Source organism: Populus euphratica, unplaced genomic scaffold (assembly GCF_000495115.2).
Source record: "Populus euphratica unplaced genomic scaffold, PopEup_1.0 scaffold565.1, whole genome shotgun sequence".
Taxonomy (NCBI): domain Eukaryota; kingdom Viridiplantae; phylum Streptophyta; class Magnoliopsida; order Malpighiales; family Salicaceae; genus Populus; species Populus euphratica.
The window spans coordinates 120435-142817 of NW_011500437.1; the positions used below are offsets into that span (position 1 = coordinate 120435).

Sequence of the window (22383 nt, forward strand, 5' to 3'; positions counted from 1 at the left end):
AAAATAATTTTTTAAAAATAAAAAAAATATTATTTTAATTTAGAAGCATGTTATTGTTGATTTTGTTAATGGAACCGTTTGTTTTTGGTAGCACTGCTCTACTCTTATTAATTTCCATGCTCTTTTGTGGCTAATCTACTGGTTTTGCTCATATTTTTGTATCATGATGACGATAATAAGAGCTTCCTGTATGTTGTGTCTTCATTGCTTCCTATTCAAGATTTTTCTCCCTCTAAAAAAAAAAAAACAAGAGGAGAAGAAAATAAAATATCGCATAAAAAATGGTTTCTTAAAAGCTTGAAGGGCTTGAGTGTGAGATTTAGTCTCAGGTGCACGAATCTGATGCAATCATGCCACCCTGATAGGAATGCCAGTAAACAATTCTGATTATTTTATTTTTTTGGGGAATTTCAAATGAAGATCAGAGGACAAAAGGACTGAAAATAATGTGATTTTTATTGAAAATGGCGTGTGTTACAATAACTGATAGAAAGGATGAGGATTGTTGCTTCTAAAGCAGGAAACTTTACCCCCTTTTTATTCTAATAATCTGGATCTTCCCACGAGATTTAGGCAAAGATTATCACGCAATGCATGTTAGATGCATATATTTTAAAAGATAGCTAGACTATTTTAAAGCTAAAAATCCATTTCTATGTTCCCTTTTCTAATAGAACTTTTGCAGACCCAAGTAACTCATTAAAAAACAAACAAAAAAAGTCTTTTCTGACTGCATCTGCACTCTTGTTTTTTCATCTTCTGCTTTCATCTATTGTCATGTAAAACAGTACTAGACCCTTGTTCTTTTTCACAAGCTCATTGCATGAAGATGAAGATGAACATGTCAACTTCCGTAAGCCTCCCAGCTCCCTTGTAGCTTTAACACTAGAATAATAATGAGGGTGGTTTGAATGAGCTTGATTTCTGTATGAGGAGATGTGAATTAGTAATCATGGAAAAAAGTTAAATTTTTATGTTGGGTTTCTTTCTGTAGTCTTTTGAGTTTTTGTGTGACTTTGTTTGTAGTTTTATCAACGACACTGCCGAAAATACACAAGACCTCGTTGAATTTGAGTTTCCACATATATTTACTTCCTTGCTTCTTTGCTCGCAGATCGAGTCTAAAAACCATAGATTATGTCTTCGCCGAGGTCTCCCTTTATTATGCCTACTTTCAGCAGGTTTTTTTATTGGGAGTGTACTTTTGTTCGCAGATTATAATCAGGTACATACATGTTCACTTCAGTCACTCACTTTTGATTCAACAGTTTCACTAATACATGTATCTGTGTCATTGAATCTTGTAAATGGCAAACACTGAGGTTTTTTTTATTTTTTGACAGAAGATTTCAGGTTGGACATCGGTGAATGTTGTTCTACGGGACACAAGACCGAAGACTTGCGAGGTTTGTCGTCCAAATTCCGGTCCCTTTTCCTATTGTGTAATGATTAACTCTATTAATTTCCTCTGAATGTACATTTAGACTGAAAAGAGGCCTAAAGGAACTGAGACGCTACCTAAAGGTATTGTGTCTCCAATGTCCGACATGGAAATGCGATCGTTATGGGGCGACGACAAAAAGGTGCATACTCTCATATCACCAGTTACATTTCAGAGCTTAAATTTCTTCTGTATAGATAGGATTTTGTCCTGTTCCAGAAAAATGACCTCCTGGTGCTGTCGAGCTTGCGCATGCATGAACCAGACATGTTTATGAGACACCATATGCATATTCTGTTTCATATCCTGTTTTGATTTGGATAAAAATAGATAATCTGACATGGTATATCATTTGCAATCTTGGGCACAGAAAACAAAGAAACCAAAACATGTGCTAGCCATGGCAGTTGGAATAAAGCAAAAACTGAGCGTCAAGAAAATTGTCCAGAAGGTTTTTACACCCTGCTTAATTGCATTCTTCTTCACTGCCTCTTTAGTCTCTACAAATGCTGATTTGTCTCTCTGTTGATTTGTTACAGTTTCCATCAACTGATTTTGTTCTGATGCTTTTCCATTATGATGGCATCATAGATGAATGGAGAGATATGGAATGGCATCATCGTGCTATACATGTATCTGCCATAAATCAAACTAAGTGGTAACAAGCTGTATCTTTTCAGCATTAAGATACATTCTACACCTGGCTTTATATATGTTCATTCAATTCTCGATGATGGTACAAATTTTGCCATATTTACGTGAGTTAGGTGGTTTGCAAAGCGATTCTTACACCCGGATATTGTTTCGGAGTATGACTACATCTTCCTGTGGGACGAAGACCTTGGAGTTGACAATTTTCATGCTGGAAGGTATCGACATATGTATTACCTTTGGTTTAGTTGTCCCTTCGGTATCTAATCCCTCTGTAGTTGCCAAATTAATCCCTTTTTCCTCTGCTACTAATATAAAGTAGAAGCAACTACAATGTCCTATCCTCAACACATTGCAATCTTGGAGTGGGACCAAGGCTTGCAAATCTCACTACTCTAAAACAACATTAAAGACAGATTTTATTTGTGGAAAACTTAATAGATGGTGTGTTGCTCTTGGTAATCATCCAATAAACTAACGTTCCGTCTTCAATTACTGAAATACAGATATCTTTCGATCATTAAAGAAGAAGGGCTTGACATATCACAGCCGGCACTTGATCCAGAAAGTTCAGAGGTGCATCATCATCTTACGACGAGAAAACGTGGATCAAGAATACACAGGTTTAACTTTTTCTGCAAGAAAGTTTGCTTCTCGATTTGTTCAAACAACAACAACAACAAAAGAAAACTTTCTTTTGGAGGCTTTATTATCGTTCTTCTTTTGACATCAAATTCGTGTCTTCCTTGTCAGACTTGCTGTCGATGATGGCTAGATTTTGATGGGAGTAATGTTCTATATCATTAATTTCTTTTTTAATTTTAGGTCAAATAATGTGTTAACAGGAAGGTGTTCAGGATAATCGGTCAGACAAGGTGTGATGAAAACAGCACAAGGCCTCCATGCACAGGGTAGAAATTCTGCATTCATTACTTCCTAATTTGGTAGTTTCTGGTTCTCGGGCGTGTCCCCTCTACCTTTCTTTCAGGTTGAGTCTCTCATGTGCTGTGAAAAGAAATAAGAATGTTGTTAGTGCAGATTTGTAGAAATGATGGCTCCGGTTTTCTCAAAAGCTTCCTGGCGCTGCACATGGCATATGATTCAGGTCTGGCATCTTTATAAAACTTAATCTTTGGATGATTATTACAAAAGAAATTTAAACATTTTCTCCTATTGTTGTAATGTTTCATATAATTTCTTGCATTGATCTAACAACTGTATCCTTACTCCTTTTCTTTCATATTTTTGTCAGAATGACTTGGTTCATGGGTGGGGCTTAGATTTTCAGCTCGGTTACTGCGCACAGGCAACTAACCTCTTCTAAAATTACAAATGCCTTTATTTGGAAAAAAATGAAAAATATATCTACGTTGTTTGAAAAATCTATTATCTCTTATCAGGGTGATCAAACCAAAAGCATTGGGATTGTTGACTCCGAGTACATAGTTCATTATGGTCTTCCTACACTAGGAGGCTCTGCGTCAGAAAAGGTTGGACATGGTTAATTTGTACTGCAATTAGTTCACTCGGCAAAGCACGTGGCACTCCTTTCAGTTCTGCCAGTATGCTAAAAGAGCTCAGCAGTTTATCGATCCTATCTTCTATTGATGTTATGCTCCTTGATGCCATATCTCATAGATTGTTTTTTGGCAGAGGCAAACAAAACTAACAGCCTCATCTATATCACATTTTTTCCATCCATCATCTATAGCTTGAGTTTTCATTGTAAGTCCAGTGTTATAATTAATGATGATTGAATTTGCAGGCACAATCATCGTCCGATCAATCTGCTGGCAGACTTTCGGTAAGCTCCTGTTCCTGAAGCGTGGAAACTTTTCCCTATCAGTTTCCCGCTGGTGGATGGCTCAGTAAGAAGCCAAAACTGTGTCAATATCATCATCAAAAGCAGAAAGATGCCCTTTATTGGATTTGTTAAGTATTTTACATGGTCCTGTTCATCATTCCGGAAACTGTCTTTTGCAGGTAAAAAAATGGTCATTTGTTGAGCTAGAGAGGTTCAAAAATAGATGGAAGAAGGCTGTTAAGGATGATGAACGTTGGACTGACACGTATCAATAAATAACTGACGCAGATGAAATACTAGAGCTTTATTTTGTGATAATTGAACTCGTTTGTGCAAGGAAGGACAACAAAACTGTGTTCTGTAATATACAACACTTACCAGATAGTACCAGGTTCTTATCAATGTGTAGCTGTGAATAAAGCTTGAGATCGTAGTCTATGCTGTTGATTCTTTTAAATGAAGAAAGCAACAATTCCTTTAGAAATGGATTGCGATTGAAGAAAAATAAGTATTCTTGAAGAAGATTAAAAGGTAGTATCATTAAATTTGATAAACAAATGTTTTGATATATATATTTGCTACTTGCTACAAATAGGAGCGTTTAACTCTGAAAAGATACCATATCCAGACTCTGATTGAGTGATGCTCCTCCTGCATGTCTCTATCCTGAATTTTAGCTGAAAATGTAACATAACGTGCAAAAGACTAGGTAGTTGAATTCTTTGAACATTTAACTACCAGTACCACAGATGATTACAGGACAGAATCAAATTCAGCTCCTTCTGCCTAGGATTCCAGAAATGATTCCTCCAAGTTCTTCACCACAATCCTCCTGTACATGATGACCAGCCTTCAAAATGCAAAAAAAGTTAGTCAGAAGCATAACTAAAGAAAGTGGATAAGAACGCAAGGAAAGAGAGCTCAGAACCCCAGGCCAAATGAATCAATCACAAAGCAATTTGGGTAGCAGAAAGGGTTAAAAACAATACAGAAGGAGGAAGGTATTCCTCATAAATATGAACCAAGTGATAAATAAAGAATAACTTCGAAGACATAATTTGAGAATGGCTAGTAAACATTAATATTCGGAAGCAATTAGCTGAGGAGTAAGTACCACAGAATAGTCAATTATACTCCTCTTAAACCCCAATAAGCAGAAGCAAAGAAAGAAATAATGAGTAGCTTAACAGATATTGATGAAACCACACACAAGAAAAATGGAAGAAGAGCAGCTATAAGGCATTGACACAAAGGGTTCGCTCCATAAGATTTTTATTGTGCAATTTAAGTTCCAATGACATCTCTACATGTCTTCCGGTTTTATAACAAAACAATAAATTGCAAATTACTAGTCCAGGAAAAAGAAAAAGGATGGCAGAGCAGGCACTTTATATCAATAATGATTGATGAGTAAGCATTTGTAAATGATGCAAAAGTAAACGGTACAAAATATGCTGCTGCTTCTCTCCTGAGAGAAATGAATTTTGAGCTTTTCCAGAGAAGAGAAGAGTTTCTACCATTGGAAGCTCGATTAGTTTATGTTTCGAATTCTTCAAGAAGTCTTCAACTCCATCATAGCTCAACCAACGATCTCTCTGGCCCCAACACACTGTGGTTTTAACTTTCCAATTTTCATCCAAGAGTGTTTTCCTTGTTTCTTCCACATAGGCCTATGATGTAAAGAAAGAGGAACTCTAAGATGAATAGGACAAGCATTAACATGTGATAAACTTTTTTCACAACAACCATCTGTAAGTTAGTTTGCTTTCAGGTTTCCACAAACTCCAGGAGCCCTTTACCAAGATAAAACGTTTATGGCACAAAATGCAATATAATCAACTTGTTTCAAATCTACAACTAAAAATACTGGTAGAGGCCGGTTGTAACCTCAAATACATGCCTTAAATTGTTTCCTGACAAAGAAATTCCCTAAGCCAAAATCTGGCATGGTGAACAGAAGAAAAGTTTTTGACAAGATAATCTTCTTCTTCTTCTTCTTCTTCTTCTTTTTTTTCATCTAAGACCATCAAGTAAATGGTATGTATGTTATCTTGAGAATGTGCGCATTTAACACTGATGTCAATACCACTGAATCTTCGTGAAGATGATAACATTTGAGCATGCAGTGCATTTTTAGCCCGGGAATTATGCAAGAATTGTCATGTGGAATAAATCAGGTTAAGATACAGAAATACAGGCAAATAAAGTCATTCGGTTGGATTAATTCAAGCCTTTTTCTTGGTTGAGATGAGACTGATACTGCTAATGCTACCATGTTCTCTTTCTTTTTGTTGAAAAAACTAAAGAAAATTCGGAAAAGCACAGGTGAGTAGTAGAAGAAAGAACACTGATGAGATTGACTGCTCGAAGAAGCAGCTGATGCATAGAGACGCCGGAGGTAATGGTAAATTGCTGACTCGATTGAAGTGGGCCTTGAGACTCAAAAAGAAGAGAGTCAAAGTGTATTTTAACAAGCGCTTGGATGATGAGGAAAATGGAGATCTTATGTATATATTGAACTTGCCTTTAGATCCTTCTTCATAGCCTTACTAATCACGTTCAATGCAAACCCTGCAGACCCAGATGTGAGATAAGGTCTTCTATATACCATTGCATCATCTTCTTTCATTTTATAGGGTCCAGAGCTGGTCAAGGTTTTGTCACTGGCCCTTAAAGGATCCTATTTCGGCACAGGTGTGAAGTAATTAGTCGTGGACCAATAGATAGACAAGCTCACAAAGATAGAAATAGAAACAGAAGCACAAGCCTCATGCCAATGGCAGGAACATAAAATGAATCTTTTTACCTGGCAAAAGATTTCACCCAGTAAGAAGTTGCTGAAAATGGACAAGGCTGATGGAAGATTGGCATGTGTGGCAGTGAGCTTATAAACCAAGAAAAACAACACGTTTCAGTAATTATCCTCAAATAAAAATTCAAGAAAACAGTATAATTTTTTTCATGATTCTAACGATAGATATATTTTGGAAGACACCGAGCCTTACATACTCTCCGTTTTCAAGTGAAAAAACAAAAATGTGTCGCCATAGAGGAGGGAAGGTAGCTGTAGATGGAAAGAGAACATGGGAAATGTGGGTAATAGCTATGAAAGGAGAAGAGAATGTAATAAGGAGGCGTGAGGGATGAGTAATAAGATTTGTGAAATTGCAGACATCTACAGAGTCTTTCTTCCTTTCAGTTCTTCTATTCTCTCTTCATTTCTTGAATTTCTTCTGCTTGTTATGGTCCAACCATAACAATATGCTTCTTGACTGGAAAATTTAAATAGAGAAAAATGAAAGTCGGTACTGAAACTAAAGAAGTCACCGCTTAGCTGATAAAGTTTCTTGGCATCATGCCAAGACTTGGAATCAAATCCTGCTCACATCAAGAATTTGGAGGGAGTGGGGTAGTTTACGTTATGGAGGCCGGGTTACTCTTGCATACTGATGCTCTAAAATGGTTTTTTACGGTATAGATAAGGCTGCACTTGTTGTGTGGGTCAATTGTCGAATCCAAAAGGAGAAAATATTACTATTTTAAAAACATCAAGGAAAATTTCACTATTTGACGTTTAGTTATGTACTTGGTTGATCTTAAAAGTTCTAGGATGACGAAAATGATACGTGAAGTGATGAACAGAAAGCGAGAACTAAATGGTAAGGTTTAAGAAACACGTACTGGGGGATTGAGGAGTATTAGATCATTGAGCTTTCCCTGAAGATTGCTAGCATATTTGACAGCAATTGGTGAAAAGTATCCCTGAGAAGCACATCAAAAGTTAGAAGTTCTTCAGTTACATATTACATGATGAATAGATTTAACCTGTGCATCAATGCTTTTGGATGGAAAGTAGGAAAACACACCTGCACAACAAGCGATACCTTCTCAGTGGCAATTTCATTGATTAAGGACTCCAAGGATGCTACAAATTCTGCAAAGTCATAACAAAAAAAAAAATACTATATGAACATCGTTTCCTATATATGATATCAGGATGCGTCTTCTTTCTCCTAAGATAACCCAGTGGAGCATGAAACAATGGCAGAAGACCTAATATTTAACCCTTCCCCCCTGCCAACGTTGAGGCTGATAAAGTAAGTACAACTAAATACCATCCATAGTGTAGTCAAATCCGTATCTGGGTTGAGGCTTGTCTGAAAATCCAAATCCTGTAAAAGAAGTGAAGTCAAAACTGCAATCAATTCTAGCCTAAAGCTGATTACAGAATAAATTCACAAAAAGCAGGTCACTTCAGGCAAATGAACATGTAATTAAAAAGATCTTCATGAAAGCTATTCCAAGTGAAATCAACCGTTAAATTTGAAGAATACTTTTCTAAATTGTAACTGTGATCCACGTGGTTAAGACATTAAGAAAGCTCTGTGTATTGTCTATAAACTATTTCAAGCTTCATTGCCACACTCATGCATTTAATTTCCGATAATTTGACTGAAGCTGCCATACTTGGTCGTAAAATCAGCACTATAATCTGAAAATAAACATGTAATTAAAAAGATCTTACCTAACCAATCAAAAGCAATAGCATGATAGTTTTTGGACAGAGTGGGAAGAACTTTGCGGTATGAATATGCCTGTGACAGAATATATTAAGACTATGCATCAAACTCTTCTATAAGTCAAAAAAACGACAATGACAGACATGCATATCTTGGACAATATGCTAGTGAATGGGGTCTGAAATCAGATGAAAATAACATGGACAGCAGCTAGCTACATATAAAGTAATTCTAAAAATCATGTAGCTTCACATAGATTTCTACTATGAACAAATGCAGATATTTAACCAGCATCAAACACCATTAGCTGAACTGTTCTATATCAAATTTGAGCATGGTTTAGGAACGTGAGCATTGTGAGATCTTTCTTAATCTTTTGATGACTGCTATCCAATAAATATGCAGGTGAAAAGAGAAACGAAAGAGAAGAAAATACACATTGAATTACATGGAATAAGTTATAGAATGATAAATATAACAATCCAAAACATTATGATATGGCTGAATTTTCGGCGAAAATCACAAACATTCAGTCATGCTTGACTGAATTTTGGTCATAAAACATTCTGTGAGAGACAACTAAATGTCGTCCAAAAAATGGCAGTGCCTTTAGTTTTTAGACCAAAGGCATTTAACTAAACACCTACAGGCACTTAGCTGCTGCTAAGCCAAACTGAAATATCACGATTCACTAACACAAGTTCATCCAAGAGATTGTATGAAAAATCACAAGTCCTCTAAGTGAGTGTGGAGAAAGAACAAGTATGCATGTTGCATAAAGATAATTGAATTCCCAATACCAGCCGTTGAAGAAAGAGATCACCTGTGAAGGGAAACCATGAATTAATATAACAGTAGGATTATCAGCATTTCCGCTTTCCACGCAAAACCATCTATTGCACAAAATCATATATAGAGAGCATGTTTCAATCGGTAAGCCCTGCAAATAATCCAATCTCAATTTCTTGATATTATATAGCTCAGCCTATAACAAAAACCCCTATAAAAAAAACAAACTAGTATAACTGTTACGATCATAGTTCGAGATTTTTAACACCTGAAAAGATCATTTGAGGCCTGAGAAGCAGCACCCATTTTAAGTCCAAATATAGGATCTTTCGCCTTATCTCCAGAGCCAGAAACAGGATGAGCTTTCACCTGCAGAAGAGAACCCTCTGTGATCAAACAACATTTCCCTTTTTTTTCTTGCCAGGCAATAGACATTGTGAATATATCTACATGATACAAAAATACTGCAGCATAAAATATAAAAAAAAAATTTGAGGACACCAAAACATACAATCTTTCCTTGCTTAAACCATTCATCGGACGGGCTAGGCCCGTCTGAATATTTCCCTGATACAAAAACACACGACTTATCAATGTCTTATCAAGTTCATAATTTTTATGTTTATAACGAAAAAGGCAAGAATAGGAGGGCACCTCCAGAGAAAGAAAACCCATCTCCAGCAGAAACAGGAGCATCTATCAGATAATCCTGCTTTTAATTCAAGGGAGAAAAAGGAAAGCAAAAGAATTACTTGTACATGACAACCAAATTATTCAAAAGAAAAAAAAAAGTAAAAAGAAGCGTACATCTTGGCCTTTGGATGAGCAGGTCAGATTGAGTGGTTTTCTTGGTGTTTTGAAGGGTGTGCAAAGAAAAGGTGCTGCAGTAGGAGAGTGAAGAGGGAGATGGAAATGATGGGGGTAAAGAGACAAAGGGATTTGTGGTTGAAGAATTGCCATTGTTGATTGAGTTATGCTATGCAAGTGCAAGCAGAAGAAAAGAGACCGTTAATGGCACGTAAGTAGGAGTAGTTGGACTTCTTCCCAGAAAGAAAATATAAAGTTTCAGTGAGAAGATAGGTATTCTCTGGCTCTCATATTTTTTTTGGATGAAACAATAACAAAACATGCATGATACCAAAATTCCAAAAAAAAAAAAAGGAGTCAGAGTTATTGATTATCACTCTTCAAACTCAATTCTAATCACTAACCAGTATGTATATGTTGTTATAATTAGTTACTTTTACTGCTTCAGTTGTTGTGATTTTCAGCATTTCCCACTTAGCCATACAAGGTTTTATAACTTCAAGCTATAGTAAATGTTTGCTCTTCTCTTTTTCCTGGGTTTGTTTAGGTTTCTGCTTGGTATTAATGCTCAAGTTATAAAAATTTATCACTATTCTTCTCACGATTCAAATCCCGAATATAATGAACAGCAAAATAAAAATGATGTCATAAAAATATTTTATTTATACTAAGTTTCAGGATATACATATCAAAAATAAATTATTTAAAAATTTTATAATATTTCATAATCTTTCGATAAATAATATTTTTCAAATAATAAAATCAAATGATACTTCAAAACTCTTTATCAACAAATAGAACAAAAACAAATATTTATAATACTTATTATATTATCAAATTCTGAACTTAAATAAAAGAGTATAATAGTGGAGTGTTAAAGACATTGAATTAAAAACTAAAAAAATAAATAGCCTTGCGGAAGCAAGCAAAGCATACCAACAAACAAAGTAGCAGGAATTCTCAATCAAATATCGACTTGTTAATGAAAACTAAAAACCTGAAATAATATTAAAATGAAGGGCAAGTCCAACCAAGTGAGGAAATATCATTTAATACACATCTTAGATATTAATAATTTGTAAGTCGTATATATCTCGATACAAATACACACACTAAGCATATTAACATAAAATAATGAAATACATGTTAGAGATCAGATAATACCAATATGTAACCAGATGATACTCAAAAGTGACTACTATGGGAGGATCAGTTGTCACAGGATGGTACCTTTTTCATCAGTTAGTTATACAAAATAATATGTACACATAGATTAACTACGTTATATTTGTGTGGAGTTATTAACAAATCCTATAACAAGATATAATAGATATTTGTATAATTATAAAAGCAAACGAACATCATATCAAATAGAATTTAATTCAACAGAATATGAGTATAAATTCAAAAATAAATAAGTACTCAGATAATAAAGCAACATATATAAACATTCAAGAACTTATCAATTGTACTCATCATATAATCAATATACATATATTATTTATATTACATGTATATTAAAGATTTTTTTATTCATCTAGAAAACAAAAGCAAAAGACAAGAGGATGCAGAACTAGAGACTACTGAAAATCGTTAGGAGAAACGTCAACAAAACTTATAATGGATACGGAAAACACTAAAAAACAACTTAAAGCAAAGTAACATAAAAGATTAAAACTCTAAGTTTAGAGATCAAAATGTAATTATAAAGTTGAGTTCATTCACGTGATCGATCTCGAACATAACTCAAACTAATCAAACCTAACAGATTTAATTAACCCTTATTGTTTGGTTAACTAGTTGACCATTACCATAAGTCAACTGATCAGCTAGTTTAGACCACCTAGTCGGTTGGTTGATTAGGATTTCTAAAATTTTAATTTGTCAGTCCTCAAGTGTGTAGATTTTATAAAAACATAATATGTTCTTCGAAGCCTTAAATTATAGATATCTAATTAATTTGTTTTAAATCAACTAACACTCTAAAATATTCAATAATTGAAGCCTTTAAATCCTTCAACCTTTCTCAAATTCTAAGCTTAAGTTTAAACTGAAATTCTTGGTATTTTTTAGAGGAAGTCACCATAGAATATAGTTGAAATCTCTTCTCTTTTCCTTTCATTCTCTTTGTATTTTGGTAACTCTCTAGGAGTCATGTTTAACCTTGAATGCTATTATAAATTCTACAGCAATAGTTCCTCGAACTCGGAAAATAACAACAAAAATATCTAGTCTAATAACAGATTCTCCTTAATCTTTTACATTGATGTATGGTACTCTAGGGAGTATATAGCAAAAGAACAAAAAGAGAGAAAAACAAATTTCAAAAAACTTTTTTTAAAAATATCCAAGTTAGTTGGGTTAGGTTTGCGCTGAAATTTGTGTTTGGATTTTTCAGGTTAAAACATGGTTCCTACAATCCCTTGCTTTTAGTATTCTTTTTCATTTTCTCTACCTCGTGTAAATGTAAATCCCCATTAATTTCATGACCTCAACGTCACATATCTTTGACGAGAAATAAGAACCGAAAGAGAAGAAAATATGTGAGAGGACAACGACCCTCAAGCTTGAAGATCACAGTGGGTGGAATTTGTAAACGAATGTGTTGCTTTTAAAAGAGAGTGCATGAGTAGTAGTAGTAGAGTTCGTAGCAAATGCTTAAATGGTTAAATACATGCAACAAGCAAACAATTCCAATTTCTTGATCAAACATTGATGTTCACCGAGACATACATACTGCAGTTTCCATTTGCAAATGACCATCCCAAATAAGTAAATATACATTGACAGAGAGAGTTGCAACAAACAAAGGAAAATGTAGATGTTCTCTACTTAACATAGTAAGGAAGGTTAATGACATAGAGAAGGAAAAATGCCCAGGTGACACCAGAAATCCCACCAAAGAAGAATCCTCCAGTGAACTTGGCCCAGCCATCTGCAGTTTGCAACTGGTCAGGCACCTTCTTCCTTCCAGTCAAGGTTAGACTTGGGGCAATAGATGGCTCTCCTTCAGCGAAGGATGCAGCTCCATACATGGTCAAGCAAATGCTTAGGATTACAATCAGACCACCTGCAGCCAAAGATCCAGCAGCACCTGCATACTCTGTGTTCCTCAGTGGACCAGCCTTGACAAATGGACCTACAAGGAGGAAGCCATGGGCCAGCCCCACCTCGATTCCGCGGAGAAGTGGACTGACTGCTGTCCTGTAGGCGGGCAGGTTGGACAGGTACCATGCAATCAGCGGGCTTGATGTAACGGGAGTCTCAAGACTTCCAATGAAGGGATCGCCATTGATTGGTTGAATCACTTGGTAAGTTGGCTGCAAGATTTGAACAAAGGATGTCCTTATTATCATTTCACATGAGCCCTTTTTATCCATTTCAATTTTCCACTACAAGTTATAACTTTTGAAATAACAGAAGTACATGGTCAGTAACTAACTGGTTGTGCTCGGAGCATCTAAACAACAATTGTACTAGCTAGACATGGCCAACAAGAAAAGGCAGGCAGGAGAAAAGAATACTTCTTACCTTGTCTGCTTGAACGGCTTTGACAGTGAAGCTTCTCTTGTTGGGCGAAACTCTAAATGGAGCTCCAGAAATGCCTCTGGGGATGACAAGCCTCCTTCCTAGAGATGAGGCAAGGCTGCTTTTGAGCTGGCTGGCCATTGGAGAAGCAGTAGTGGCCATTTGACTGCCTTCTTTTTTCTTTTGTCAAAACAGCTTGGAGTATAGAGTGTCCAAATATGTAAGCAACACGAGGAAGGAAGGTGTCTGATTCTCTTGAGTTAAGCTAGAAGAGTATCCATTGCTTGCAAACTTGTGGCTGTTATTGGTGAGGTGTCAAACTTGTTCAATGTCCATTGGAGGGATTTCATTTGTAACCTTATCCATAGCCCTATCTACAATTGCAAAACGTGTTGACATGGTGAGGCTAAGGAGATTTCTTTTTAGAAAAAGAAAAGAAAAAAAATCAATGAATGAAAAAGTTAGGGCAAACTTAAAAAGGTTTTCTCAAGTGATTTCTTTCTTCCTTTTCTTTTCATATAGAAAAATGAATTTACTAAAAGATTCCCAATCATAAGAACAAACTATATAAAAAAGATACAAATGTTTTATGTCTCTTTACATGGTTTTTTAGTTTATCATTTCAGTTCCACATGTTTGCAAGGCAAAGTTCTTATTATTTTTATTAGCTAAAATTAAAGGGAAGAATCTGATTGAAAATCCATTGATATATTATGGATCTAACTAATATTTTGATTTTATAGTAATTAAAATAAATATCCATAACGATTTCTATGTTCAATATTCTCTAGTAAAAAATATATTTTTCAACAAAAATCTGTTTTTTTATTCATGAATTTGAATTTTTTTTTTTAATGAAAACATGTCTTTATTATTATAATAAATTTTTTTTTAAATAAAGACAATTTTATAAGTATAATCTTGATAATATTATTTGAAAAACTTTAAAAACAAATAATATAAAATTCCCTTAAAAATATGGGTTATGCACTATTGAGCTTAGAAGGACACATTCATATATTCACCTAAAAGCATAATGTCTAAATGTGATTGGGCTTGAAAGTCAGTAGCACACCTAACTTGTGTTTTATAAAAAATACATGTATGGATAATATGTTAATTATTCAACTTTTTTTATAAATATTATTGGTGACATGTTGTTTAGTAGAAAATATATGATCTTCTATTTGGTTCTTCTATTGCCATTGGTAGCTAAAGAGTTAGGGTTTAAGTGTTGGACTCCCAAAACTTATTTTTCAACTAATTTTCACTCAAGAAAATTAATCAATAAACTTATTTTTTACGCTGAATTACCTATAATCACTTTAAAATCCAAAATACAAACTAAATTTTAAAAATCTTCATATGACTCATTATATTTTCTCTAGCATTTTTTAAGGAAACAAAAAAAAAACACATTTCTTGAACTTCTCTCTCTCACATGAATTTATTGACACTAAGATTAATATTTTTTTGGCCAATTAATTTTTTTATAGCTTAAATATGATCCGTTAAGCCATTTCTCTCTCTTTCTTAATTTTCAATTGCTTTCTCTCTACTTTCTTAACATGCAGAGGCTAAAATCTAAAAAAAAAATAAAGACTAATACAAAAAATCCCAATTTTTTTTTATTTTTGTGGGTTGCACATGCATAACATATGCATGGCCAAAGGGTTTTTTCCAGTGATTTTTGGTGTTTTTTACCTTAAGGTCAATTTCAAACTCTAGATAAATATTTTTGTTATTTTGTGTGTTTAAATTTCATATATATTGATTTTTTTTTACACTGTGAAAATCTGAATATTTTTTTGTTTTGATATTCTCATCTAATGAAAAAAATAAAACAAAAAATATAAAAATTGTAAAAAAAAATGATATAAAAAAACCAATGAAAATAAATAGGTTAAAGCCCAAACTATATTAAGACTCACGTAGTTAATTGTTCGGTCCAAAACCCAACTCGCATCATCAATACAGGTTCAAAACCTATTTTTTATCATCCGTATGGGTCTAATGCATGTTATTAATAGCTTCAACGTAACCTCTCTTTTTAGGAATAAGTGTTATTTTTTACACATCTATTTATAAAGAAATTGATGTTTAAATTTTAAAATCAAATGCAGGTTACATTTATTTATAGCAATTTCAATGATAATTTCTTTCTAGGACTTAACATCAACATCTTTAACGAGTCTCATATTTTTAGGGACTGATATCATTTTTAAAAGTGTATAAAAAAACATCATTTTTTTCATAAAATAATCAAAAATAAAAAATAAAATCAAAGGCTAGGATAATTAATGGCAATCAAAAAATAATAATTTGAGAAGAAAATGCATGGTAAAGGTAACCTTTCATAAGAAAGGATGATGTAAGGGTAATATCACTCTTTTTTTAGAAATAATTAACATCTTACCTGAATCTCTGGAATCACTGTTAATTTTTAGGATTTCTAGGATTTTTCTAATTACTATGTGGTGACTTCTAATTTTACATGATAGACATTTCAATCCCTATTGCGAAGTCCACCAAGGTCCAACAAGTGATGCCAATGGTTTTAAAAGATATGAATATTAGGATTTGAATATGTTGAAATTAGACCACATGAAAAGCCTAAAAAACATATTTATAGACCAAATGGACAAGTCCAAGCCTAAAAAAGATGTTTGTCTTGTTAAATGACGTATCTAACAAAAACAAACATAACTTTTGATTTGACTATTGAATCATGCTCAAATTTTATCAAAAGATTTTGCAAGTTCTATTCTATAGTGGATCAATTGATTATAACCAGTTGAGTTAGGAAGGTTCCAAATTACATTTAAAAGATATTATTTTTGAAGTTTTAGTTTTTTCATATGTAATTTTGGATTTTGGCTTTCAACTTTCCTATTTGATTTGGATTCTTATTTGATTTGAATTCTTTTTTTCTTTCTAGTTAAGGTCAGAGATAAATTATTTAACCTATTGTGAAACCTTTTTTATGATATCTATATTGGTAGAAGATTTTTATTAAAAAATTAAGAGTATGGCTGAGGTTTTTGTTTAGCCTTTTTTTTTCTATCTTCTTATATCCTTTGATTCCTAGTCTAATTAGTTGAAGTTATGTAGATTAATATTAGAGTTCAAGGATCCTAATGGTTTTTCAAATATGCTATTAAATAACCATTGCTAAAGGTCATAAAGTAGAATTGGTTATAGTGGAAGGGAACTCTTTTTTTTTTTTTTTGGTAAAGGAGGTTCTCTTTAAGAATAAAACATTCTCAAACTAGTGGTTAAGGATTTATAAAGGTAGATTATAGAATTAACTTGTCATTTAGCATATCAGGATCTATAAGATCATGAGATGAGAGATGACAATTTCATATCTAGTTTTGAGAACCCATGTTATAAGCTAAAGCGAAGAAGGTAGCCTTATAATTGAGTTGAATACCATAAAGACTTAGGTTTTTGGTAGAACTTCTTGAGTTTATAGGAATCCTACAAGTTAAGGGATCCATTGATTAGTTATATAAAGTGAAAATGAAGTTTTTAGTGCAAAAAAGATTTGGAATAGATAAATGTAAGTTGATCACCATCATATTAAAAAGGGTAAACTTCTTTATAATAGGAATAGTAAAAAGGAATTCATAAAAGGTAAGGAAAATCTAAAATTTATTATTGGAAGGAAATAAAGATTAAGATAAAGATTATTTTCTTCCTTTTAGGTTCGTTTAGACCTTATATTGATGAATCCATATATTGCGACAAGGGGAGATATATATAGATGAGTACACCAAAGAGTTCTACTAACTAGTAATCAAAAATAACATTGTCAAAAACAGAAAAATGGTTGGTAATGCGATACTTAAATGGGTTATAGCAGTCCTTATAAGATGTTCTTTATTTTTAGTCATTATAGATAATTTTAAATGTTTAAATAGCTTTAACCATAAATAAACAACAAGTTAAATGAGTTAATAAAGGCATTTGAGTAAACTAGAATATCAGAGGTGTGTGCACCAGTGACTAATGGTCAACTAGTCATTCTAAACCCACTTTTTAGCAAACTTTAGTTCAAGGTTTTGGGTCTATGATTATATGTTACAACTGTAATGAGCAAGAGCTTCATACCAATGAGCTTTATAAGGTAATAAGTCATACAAACATTAATATATTAATAAAAAATGATCCCTGAGAAAAAGAGTTAAGTTACTAGAGAGATTTTTATGATGATAAGGTAATGAAGAGGTTTTATATGTGATGGCAGTTCAACCTAAGTCATCTAAAAAAAATTGTTGACTCTTAAAGATGATTCATGTGAAGATTTGTTATGCATTAATATCTTTCATATGATGTGCATGATTTAAAATACACACACATACACAACATAATTGTTGACACTAGCAACTATGAAAATGTGCTATCAAAAGAGGCAGTTAAAAAATTATTACTCAAAATAAGCATCCACCTTAATCCTAATAAACTAATTTCATTTAAAAGAGAATGTGAGGTAATTGTAAATAATGATGCTTGTTTTTTTCTTTCTTAAGCCATAAGTATCTTGGTAATGCTTAATGTGATGTAATGTCTATAGATGCATGTCAACTATTGTTAGACCAGTCATAATAGTACACTACTCCAATAGATGGTAAGGGAGGGTTATATATCAGAGGAAGGCAGTGGAAGATTAGGATTTAGAGAAGGAATTCAAAATGATTTTTTAATTTAAGGTTTTCGAAAAACAACTTTATATCTAGCCAGCTGGAATGTCCCTTCCAAAATCTTTTAACCCAAGGTAGCGGAGTTGGGCTTGAATCAATATTGAAATCGGAATCATAATCCGCATCAACAAGTGAGGTAGTGTAACTCTTTGTTGTTTTCATCTTGTAGGGTTACCGAAGGGGATGAAGGCACTATAAGAGGTTCAACTCGACTATCTGGTGACACGCTCAGATCGATGGAAGGGTTGAATGCAAATGCGTGTCCTAGATTAAGGTGTACTATCGAAAGGTGCTTAAGTGCTTGCCCTCTAGGTGCCGTGTATAATATTAATGCCTATAAAAGAGAGGATACTTTTTTATGGTTAAGCCAAATAAGAAATAGAGTTAGTTAACCATATCTTGATTTTTAAAAGAGGTAGATAATGAAGTAGTGATTTTTGAATTGATGCCTTCGAGTAAATTTGTTATAGTGATAATTCTACAAAGGTTTAAGAGGTATCGGTTGAATTTACAAACTTGATACCAAAAGAGTTGAATTAAGGCTTACCTCTAATGCCAAATCTATAACACCAAATAGTTTAGTATAAAGACTCGATTCCAAAGAGTTGTAGTGTTAAGTGATAGAGTTGTTAGAGAAAGGGCATATTAAGAAAAGTATAAGTCCCTATATAGTCCTAGTTCTTCTAGTATCGAAAGAAGATGTCATATAGTATATGTGTATAAATAGTAGACCCATCTACTAAATCACTATAAAGTATATGTATCTTATACCATAATTAGATGTACATGTTAGATTAGCTAGCTAGTTCTAAGGTCTTCTCTAAAACTAACCTTAGAAACGGTTATCCCCATATTCAGATTAAGATAGAGGATGAGTAAAAGATGACATTTAATATGCAATATTAGTTAATGAAATGGTAATGTCATTTAGACTATCTAATACACTGTGTATCTCTATTTGATTCGATTCATACATTATGTGTTGAGGGCCATTAATGGGCCAATTTATGGTGGTTTACTTTGATGATATTTTGATTTATAGCCTATCATTGGATTATATTTAAAGCATTAATAAGCTATTTTGATATACTAAGGTACGAGAAACTATTTATAAATGACAAGAAATGAATGTTCTTTACTAATACCGTTATTTTTTTATGTTTTATTGTTTTTGTTGATTGTGTGCATATTGATCAAGCTAAGGTGGAAGTTATTTTGGAGTGTCCTACTTTTAAATACATTTATGATGTTAAGAGTTTTCATGAGTTAGCCTATTTTTATAGGCAGTTTATTCATAATTTTAGTTTTTTTAATTACACATTATAGATTGCTTTAAAAGGCACACTTTTTAATTAACAGAAGAAATGGAAGCCAACTTTTAATTAGTAAAACAAAAGATTATTGAACATCTTGTCCTAGCTCTTCCTAACTTTAATAGGTTATTTGAGGTGAGTTATAATGCTTCAAGTTTAAAGATTGAAGGTTTGCTTAGCCAAAAAAATCATCTCAAGGTATTTTTAAGTGAAAATCTAACAAGTTTCAAAAAAAACAACTCCATGTAAAACTTTAAGTTCTATGTCATTATTAAGTCATTAAAATATTAGCGACCCTTCTTGTTATACAAAGAGTTCATACTAATTATAAATCATGAGGCCTTGAAATACATTAATTGGTATAATAAGCTGAGTCATCGATATGTTAAAAGGATGTCCTGTCTCTAGGAGTTCACTTTTTCCTTTAAGAAAACATCTAACAACGTTAGCAAAGTAGATGATACACTAAATAGACTCCTATTCTTCCCATGAACACCTAGATTGTAGGTTTTGATACTTTTCATGACTTATACCTAAAAGATATATCCTTTAGATATATTTATTTTGAGTCATCTACTAATGATAAACGAGGTGATTATATGTTTGTTAATAGTTACTTGTTTTGTTTTATATAATTGAGTATTCTTAATTATTCCTTTATAGAGTATAATATTATTTGTGAGTTATATTATAATGGTCACTTCAAGTCTAATAAGATATTGGCCTTATTATCATCTAATTATTATTAGCCTAAGATGTCAAGTCAATTGTTAAAATTTATGAATAGTTGTATTACATATGAGTGACCTGAGGGTTCTTTCATTAATATTGGTTTGCCCATTTCTTTGTCCATACTAGATCCTCATTAGTTAGATGTTAGCATAAATTTTATGTTAGGTTTGCCTTGCATCCAACATGTTTAAGAATCTATTTTGGTGATATTAAACAAATTTTCTAAGATAGTCTATTTTCTTGCTTTTAGAAAAATCATGGATCTATATAGATTACTCATCTTTACTTTTAAAAAATGGTTCCTTTATATGGGGTTTTGAGGCCCATTACTTATAACTAAGATATCAAGTTTATAAGCAACTTATATAAGATTTTATTGAATAAGTTGAGAACTCAATTGGATTTTATCAATGCTTATCATCTTTAAACAAATAGACATGAAGAAGTGGTGAATTAAAGATTAAGGAATCTAATATAGAGTTTAGTAGGAAACAAACCACATAAATGAGATCTTACATTGTTAATGAGTTTGCTAATAACATATCTAAAAAACAAACCACTGAGGTCATTTTTGAGGTTGATGACTTGACATGGGTAATTTTTACTCATATTTTGTTTCATGTGAGTAGTGTAAAAAGATTCGAGAAAGGAAGATTAGTCTTTGTAAGATGTTGCAGAAAATCAATTATAATGCCTACAAACTTTGTCTTCATATATATCTAAAGACCTTTAATATCTTTAACATGTAGCATTTATTCCCATGTTTAATGGATGGTTAGAACTCGATGACAAGAATATGAATTTGTTACAATTAGACCATATACAAATCTAATAGACTTATGTATGGATCAAGTGGGCAACTCCAAGCCCAATAAGAGATTTGGTCATGTCAAATAATATTTTTAATAAAAATTGATGTTTTTTTCCCTGGCAATTGGATTAAGTTTAAATGTTTCCTTGAAATCTTACAAACCTTGTTTTATAATGAATCAATTGGTTATAACTATTCGATTTCAGGTCATCAAATTAGGCCTAGAATATGTTTTTTTTTTCTTATTTCATTTTAGATTTTGGCTTTTAATTTTCTTATTTTTCTATAGTTCATTTTTTTTTTCTGGTTAAGGTCGATATTTGCAGAAGAATTTTATTCAAAAAATAGTAGTGTAGTTAGGGTTCTTGTTTAGCCTATTTTGTGAATTTTATCTTTGTGTGTCCTATGAATCCAAAAATATTTAATTCAAGCTACATCACTTATTTATCAATCAATATCAAAATATTTTAATTAATCAGATATAAACACCAAACCTTTATTCAAAAAGGGAAAAATCTAATATGCATGGAAGTAGACTCCCACAAAAAAAAAAATGAGGCAAAAAGAAAGAGAATAATAAAATCTCATAAACATTTAGATCTACACAAAAACCTAGATTCACTTACAAAACATACTAATGATGTAATATAAATAAAAAATTATATCTTTATTAAAAAAAATCTAGATCTATATAAAAAAACCTAAAGAAAAAGAAAAGGAGGTAGAGAAGGAAAAAGAAAATAGAAGAAAAGGAAAAAAAAAAGAGTTGTGTTGGACACTTACCAAAATAAAGATACAACAATCCTTAAATAAATAAGGATGTTTTATATTATCATGTAACATTAAGTCTATTTAATGAAACATTTACTTACAACTTATTTGGAACCTTCTCATTTGGAATTTACAATTTATTTGGAACCCTATGAAGTGAATTCATTTTAAGGGATTAAATCAATTTGTATGTTTGAAACTATTTTAAGGATATTGATTTAAATTCTAAATAGAATTTAATTTATAAAAAAAAAAAGTAAAAGTAAATAATAAGAGAGACTCTCTGATTTGCTGCAATAACTTTTTATTTGAAAAAAATAATTCAAAAATAGTCATTTTAATCGAAATCCTATTTTAAAGAGAGAGGAAGAGGATGAAGTCAGTGGCATGAATGTTGGTATCAAATAAGATGCAGAAGTCAATGATAATGGCGATTGACAAGCTGTTACACCATAAATTCTACAATCGATACGTCAATCAAACCTCTAAATTTATAGCTTACAAAAAAACCAA

At 32.5% G+C, this 22383-nt stretch overlaps 3 protein-coding genes across 7 annotated transcripts; 1 reads left to right on the forward strand and 2 right to left on the reverse strand.

Moving 5' to 3' along the window:
• Positions 1-697: 697 nt before the first annotated feature.
• On the forward strand, positions 698-4292 carry LOC105114685 (GTPase Der (DUF707)). Of its 3 annotated transcripts, none has more exons than XM_011011318.1 (14): positions 698-853; positions 1115-1225; positions 1344-1406; positions 1485-1583; positions 1812-1892; positions 1981-2099; positions 2209-2310; positions 2599-2715; positions 2938-3003; positions 3131-3197; positions 3345-3398; positions 3493-3582; positions 3858-3899; positions 4078-4292. In XM_011011318.1, the coding sequence occupies exons 1-14, from the start codon at positions 824-826 to the stop codon at positions 4096-4098; spliced, it is 1062 nt and encodes a 353-aa protein (XP_011009620.1). In that variant the 5' UTR covers positions 698-823; the 3' UTR covers positions 4099-4292. The 3 variants fall into 3 exon arrangements, with proteins under 3 accessions (XP_011009620.1, XP_011009618.1, XP_011009619.1); XM_011011316.1 differs by having other exon boundaries at positions 3858-3896; positions 4076-4292; XM_011011317.1 differs by having other exon boundaries at positions 1347-1406; positions 3858-3896; positions 4076-4292.
• Positions 4293-4390: 98 nt separating this feature from the next.
• LOC105114684 (alpha/beta-Hydrolases superfamily protein) lies at positions 4391-10346 on the reverse strand. Of its 3 annotated transcripts, none has more exons than XM_011011312.1 (13): positions 10013-10345; positions 9860-9917; positions 9717-9772; positions 9474-9574; positions 9240-9309; positions 8422-8491; positions 8012-8068; positions 7763-7830; positions 7578-7658; positions 6703-6780; positions 6421-6576; positions 5414-5566; positions 4391-4746 (listed from the first exon to the last, which is right to left on the reverse strand). In XM_011011312.1, exons 1-13 carry the CDS (start codon positions 10163-10165, stop codon positions 4669-4671), a joined length of 1179 nt encoding a protein of 392 aa, XP_011009614.1. In that variant the 5' UTR covers positions 10166-10345; the 3' UTR covers positions 4391-4668. The 3 variants fall into 3 exon arrangements, with proteins under 3 accessions (XP_011009614.1, XP_011009615.1, XP_011009616.1); XM_011011313.1 differs by having other exon boundaries at positions 9860-9914; positions 10013-10344; XM_011011314.1 differs by lacking the exons at positions 6421-6576; positions 6703-6780 and having other exon boundaries at positions 10013-10346.
• Positions 10347-12670: 2324 nt separating this feature from the next.
• Positions 12671-13879, reverse strand: PSAL (photosystem I subunit l). Its single transcript, XM_011011319.1, has 2 exons — positions 13544-13879; positions 12671-13332 (listed from the first exon to the last, which is right to left on the reverse strand). The coding sequence occupies exons 1-2, from the start codon at positions 13700-13702 to the stop codon at positions 12841-12843; spliced, it is 651 nt and encodes a 216-aa protein (XP_011009621.1). The 5' UTR covers positions 13703-13879; the 3' UTR covers positions 12671-12840.
• Between the last annotated feature and the right edge of the window lie 8504 nt (positions 13880-22383).